This window comes from Quercus lobata, chromosome 12, assembly GCF_001633185.2.
Source record: "Quercus lobata isolate SW786 chromosome 12, ValleyOak3.0 Primary Assembly, whole genome shotgun sequence".
Taxonomy (NCBI): domain Eukaryota; kingdom Viridiplantae; phylum Streptophyta; class Magnoliopsida; order Fagales; family Fagaceae; genus Quercus; species Quercus lobata.
In genome coordinates, this window is record NC_044915.1 from 30,865,367 (window position 1) to 30,871,366 (window position 6,000).

The 6,000-nt window shown below is 35.8% G+C and overlaps 1 protein-coding gene across 2 annotated transcripts; it reads left to right on the plus strand.

Annotated features, from left to right (window-relative positions):
- The first annotated feature begins 1,017 nt into the window (after positions 1–1,017).
- Positions 1,018–5,666, plus strand: LOC115972165 (glucan endo-1,3-beta-glucosidase 5). Of its 2 annotated transcripts, XM_031092347.1 has the most exons (3): positions 1,903–2,006; positions 2,114–2,185; positions 4,383–5,666. In XM_031092347.1, exons 1-3 carry the CDS (start codon positions 1,993–1,995, stop codon positions 5,500–5,502), a joined length of 1,206 nt encoding a protein of 401 aa, XP_030948207.1. In that variant the 5' UTR covers positions 1,903–1,992; the 3' UTR covers positions 5,503–5,666. The 2 variants fall into 2 exon arrangements, with proteins under 2 accessions (XP_030948206.1, XP_030948207.1); XM_031092346.1 differs by having other exon boundaries at positions 1,018–2,185.
- Positions 5,667–6,000: the final 334 nt, after the last annotated feature.

Consider the following 6,000-nt stretch of genomic DNA (forward strand, 5'->3'; position numbering starts at 1 on the left):
TGAAACCAAACGCTCACTTAAGTTGTGTTGTTCTAAAAAAAATTTAAAAAAATGACATGTATATATAAAAATAATAGACAATTAATCACACATAATTTATCGTATCAGAATTTTAACAAAAGATGTGACACATTAAAAAATTCATTAAAAAAAAGAAGTTTAGGTCCAGTGCGTCATAAGCACTAAACCGAATGGGGTATTGCCACGTAGTAATTCCTGGACACATAACAGCATCCAATTGGCTCCACTGCACATGACATTGGACCCAACCCACAAAACCACTCATTTAGCATGCCAATTGGACGGCTACAATCCCTGACCACTGAAGGGCCACGGACCAGGCAATTGAATTCTCTCCATTTCAACGCATATTTTTTGTGCATGCCACGTGGTTGGCTGCTTTTTGATAATCCGATCCAGCTGGTTATAAAACCGAAAGCAGTGCGTTATTACATGCCTATCTCAACTATCAACTCACTTTGTTTATTACTCACTTTGCTGACAAAGAAGGAAAAACTTACCTTACCTCAAATTCTGAACGACCAAACTTCAAAAGCACACTGCTACCTTATCCAAAAAAAAAAAAAAAATAGCACACTGCTGCACACACGCATACACATCAACACTACGCGGAATCCTAAGTTTTTTAAGGTAAGGTATGTGGGTCAGCGATAACTTTGTTGGAAATTGGAAGTTGGAACCATACATATATAGCCCCAAACGGCTACTATAACTGTTTGTAAAGTAAAAATATTACTACAACTTTCTGGAAATCGGTGCTTCGATCATTGCATACATAATAATATGGCACTGATTTTGATAATGGAAGAAAGAGAACGACCTCAAGTACTATGAGAAAGTCTAGAATACCCCCCCACTATTCCATTTATGTTCAAGAAAAGCTTTTTGGTTAATTAAAGAGTTTTTTACTTGAGATGGTTGGGGGTTTCTTTATACAATTATACTCCTTCTAAAAAAATAATTAAATAAATGATTTGATCAAATAATGAGGAGAGAAGGACAAGTTGACAGCTCCAATGGAAAAAATAAAACCTCTTTGGTCGGGTAATTATACAGAAACATAAGATTAAATTACTGTGAATAATTGTCTAATCAAATTAAATAATGTGTTCGGATCTATTATGCGTATGAAAGGTTGTACCTACAGACTCACTCCCTTCCCACAACTTTCAGCTCTCAACTCTCTCTCTGTCTCTCTCTTGCTTTTGATTTCGATCTCTGTTTCTTTATGCTCTTTGGTTAAGCTAAACTATCAGCCAAAAAGTTTCTATTTTGGATCAGAGAGAGAACCTGTTGTTTTTATTAGAATTACCTCTGTTTTATGCATGGCAGCTGTAATTGTCTGATGTTTATTTCAAATCAGCCTATGTGCAAAGCTTTCAAATACCAAGTTTTGTTCTTTCAGTATTTCGCTTCTGGTTTCTAACTTCTGAGGCTTTTCTGGGCTTTGTTTATTAATGCTCTCTGCTTTTCAAGTATAAATGAATTTCTTTTGCTTGCGTGTTCACTCTGTCTACTCTGTTTTCCCTTCTTTTATTCTACTTTATTGAACCTATATATATTCAGCTATATATTCTTTCCTTATTTTTTGGTGATTATTCCCTTGTTTCACTGAAAACTTTCTTGAGTCCTAAGAAATATAGCCTTCCTAATATAGAGGCAGTGTTTAAGTTTAACCTGACTTTGCTGAGTAAAACCGACTTTGGTTTGGTTTCAATCCCATGTGTTAAAGCCAGCTATTTTCTATAAATTCTATCTCAAATCATAAACGCCATATAGTTTTTTACGACTATATTAGTAAAGGGATTATGGGGTTGTTGAAAGTTGTGGACTTTGCTGGTCTTTTAGTTGCCATGTTGTTGTTATTTACTGTGCTTTTGATGGGTTCAGTGAGTGGAATTGGTGTTAACTGGGGGACACAGGCAACGCACCCTTTGCCGCCTGCAATTGTGGTGAAGATGCTAAGGGACAATGGGATTCAACAGGTTAAGCTTTTTGATGCTGATTCCACAACTTTGAATGCACTGAAAAATTCAGGGATTCAAGTCATGGTGGGTATTCCTAATGACATGCTTTATACTTTGGCTAATAGTGTTCAAGCAGCTGAGAAATGGGTTGCTAAGAATGTGTCAGCACATATCTCTTCCAATGGTGTAGACATCAGGTAAATCCTCTCTCTCTTCATCTTTTTGCCATTACTATGCTTTTCTTTGCAAGTATTTATTCAAGTGATACCTTGCAATCATGTTAACTCTTACGATAGATGTTCAATTAGTTAACTTATTCACTTAAATTGTATTCGTGTATGCACTTGACAAAGTTGTTATTCTTACGGTTTTATTAGTTAGGGAAAAACTTAGATATAGTTCCTTTGACATTGTATCGTAGGTTCTCCAATTAAATTTAACCGCATGTTTGTATTGATTAATGCAGCGAAAACGGTATTGTCTTTTCAAGGACAATTAAATGCAACCTTGTGGAATTGGGAGTGAATTACATTGAGCATAACTGTGTGTGACAGCTGCAAGACAATGAATCTTATCACCATTTTTAATAGTATTTGCATAATTTTTCTACTTATTGGGGTGACAAAATGTTTGGAAGGGGTTTTAAAGAATCAGCACCACACAACAAGTTCATTAAAAATTTCAGAATTCCTATTGTAGAAGAAATTGTGATTGATTTACAAAAAATATATCACAAATTTAACAAGAGCTGCTTGCTGTGGTCAGATTGCAACACTTGTGTCTGTAAACACAGGGATAAAAACTTCAATGGGATAAAGACTTCATTCTGTATAGGTCTACTTGTGTCCTAGTTTTCCTGAAACCAAACAAACATTTGAGATTGACTTGCACACTTCACCACAGACATTTATAAACAATAATAAACTTATAGAATGAAGCACATAGTTCTCGAGATCTACTGGGTCTTACAACTACTAGTAAATCCTTATACTCTTTAAGGTTCCCACTAGATAGAGTTTATTCAGCCTCATTTTATAATGCTTGTAAATTATCCTGCATAGCAAGTTATATAACATTTTCATGTTTAATAATGCGTAATACAGGTGCACTGAATGTTTCCTATCAAAACAAAACTAGGTATATTTTACAAAGGTACTACCTTTCTAAATAAATAAAATAACTTGTACAAAGTTTCTTTTTATTTGCATGTGCCAGTAGCCTAGTGTGATTATTTCATCTAAATTAGTTTCTCTTTAACTCCCATGTCTCCCATTTGCTAGTTATTTATTTTATAGCTTTGACCTTGAATATGACATACAATCATCTATAGGTATTGGCATCAAATCAAATGGAGTGCCACTTTTTGTTTAAAAAATATTTATGTATCTTTATTTTGCATCTCAACAGCCTGACACTACTGGAGTCTTCTTGTGGCTCCATTTTAAGAGACCTTAATAAAAATGACCTAAATAAGCTAATACTATTTGCAATTACCCCCTCTCCTTATCTTACTTATCCTCCCCCACTTATATCTCTGAACATCTTTTGATGGCTAAACATTGGTTACAATCCTGGAGGATATTTGAAATATTTCTCGAACAGCATGCTATTCCTATAGTGCAATCTATCCAACCTTGGATTTCCTGCAATCTGAAGATATTTTATCTCCTTTTAATCGCTATATTGAGCCTGTCCCTTCAGAGCCTATATTCTTTTTGCTTTCAAGTTGCTTGGTGTTGCATTGGGAAAGTATCTGTACAATATTTCAGTTAATTGCTGCCTTCATATTGTTTTGCTTTCTCAATCAGTGAACAAACAACATTGTGATAAGGATAACCCAACATTGTTCTTACACAGACATGAATAAAGAGCTATATAATTTATTTTGTAATGATTTGTATTGCCAGTTTTGGTATATATTCAAACCAACTCGTATTTGCTACTTAGCTATTTAAATTATTCTGTAATGATGAGATTTCCATTGCTTGATTATAACCTGGTTTCCGTGATATAAGATATCATAAAGCAAATGCTCTCCTTTTCCAATCAATAGTAAGAATATATACCTGAGTTTACATCACATCTCAATGTTCTGCAACTTTAGTATTCCTTTTGCCTAATGTAGTAGATAAAATAAAGCCCAGATAGATATTTTTATGCTCTGCAGTTTTTTAGAAAATAAAATTTTGGATAAAAGCATTTGTTTTAAGAATAGGATTTGCAGACATACATTCCTATATATCATTTACCAAACTGTAAAAGATCAAGAAAGGTTGAAGGCAAACTATTTCTGGTCATTTTTGGTTCTTATATGAGCTTGTCTAGTTTCTTTGAATATTCAGTTTATGTTTGTCTGTTAAATTTACCTTTTCAATTTCATACATTCTCTGCAAGGTATGTTGCAGTTGGGAATGAACCATTCTTGACAACGTATAACGGAAGCTTTGAAGCGATTACTCTCCCCGCTCTTCAAAATATCCAGTCAGCACTTACAAAAGCCGGTTTGAGCAGTCAGGTTAAAGTCACTGTCCCCCTAAATGCTGATGTATACGAGAGTCCAAATACTTTGCCTTCTTCTGGTAACTTCCGTGCAAACATCCAGGCCCTCATGGTGCAAATTGTTCAGTTCTTGAATGCTAATGGAGCTCCTTTTACTGTCAACATCTACCCCTTTATCAGCCTTTATGATGACCCCAGTTTCCCCCCTGACTACGCCTTCTTTAATGGCTATTCATCTCCCTTAAATGATAATGGAAGAATCTATCAGGACATGTTTAGCGCAAACTATGATACCCTTGTATGGGCCTTACAGACTAATGGCTATGGAAACATGTCCATAATTGTTGGAGAAATCGGGTGGCCTACTGATGGAGATATAAATGCAAACTTACAGAATGCTCAGAGGTTCAGCCAAGGTTTCATGTCTCGCTATCTGGCAGGGCAGGGGACCCCAATGAGATCTGGTCCCTTGGATGCTTACTTATTCAGCCTTATAGATGAAGATGCCAAAAGTATTCAGCCAGGTAATTTTGAACGGCATTGGGGGATGTTTTACATTGATGGAACACCCAAATACCAGCTAAGCATTACAGCAAACTCGAACGGTTTGGTAGCAGCAAGTAATGTACCATATCTGGCTCAACAATGGTGTGTTATGTCACCCTCAGCTAGTCTTGATGATCCACAAGTCGGACCAACTGTCAGCTATGCTTGTGCAAATGCTGATTGCACTAGTCTTGGATATGGGACTTCATGTGGAAGTTTGGATGCTAGGGGGAATATCTCCTATGCATTTAACAGTTACTATCAGATACAAAATCAGCTTGCAAGTGCTTGTCGGTTCTCAAACCTTTCAGTTGTCACAACTACAGACCCATCAACTGGAGATTGCAAATTTAGGATCATGATCAATGTGCCTACAGCACTGCAGAGTACTAGTAGTAGTGTTGGATCACTTAAACAACCTGTTGGTTTATTGCTGTTTTTATCTTTGTTAATCCTTTCAATTCTGTGATTTTGCTGCTAAGGTATATTACTTGCTTCATATTTTTGCTTGTATATGTAGACAATATATCAAATATTAAACTTTCATAACTTAATGGTTAGGGAGGTGGATTTTCACATACAGAGACACAAAACTGCTTTTGATAATTGTCAACCAGATTGGATACATGTGAGCTATGTGATATATATCTGTCTCTCTATGTGTGTGCGCGCACAAGTGTGCATGCACGTGTGCGTGTGCATGTGCATGTGCGTGCGTGCAGGATAGATGGTTTTCCGACCCTTTTCAAGCAAGGCAATTACTTTGTTTTCATGGACAAATGGCTTAAATATGTCTCATTTTAATTTAGTCATTTTTGCTTCTGTTCACTGAGGTTCAAAGGAATTTGTCATATATTTGAGAAACTGCAAGTGAAGACGTTTACATTTTTCAGTCGGGAAGGAAAGCAAGGGAAGGAAAAACAATTGTAGTGGAGAGAAGCGTTTTTTTTTTTAAATGTTTTCAATA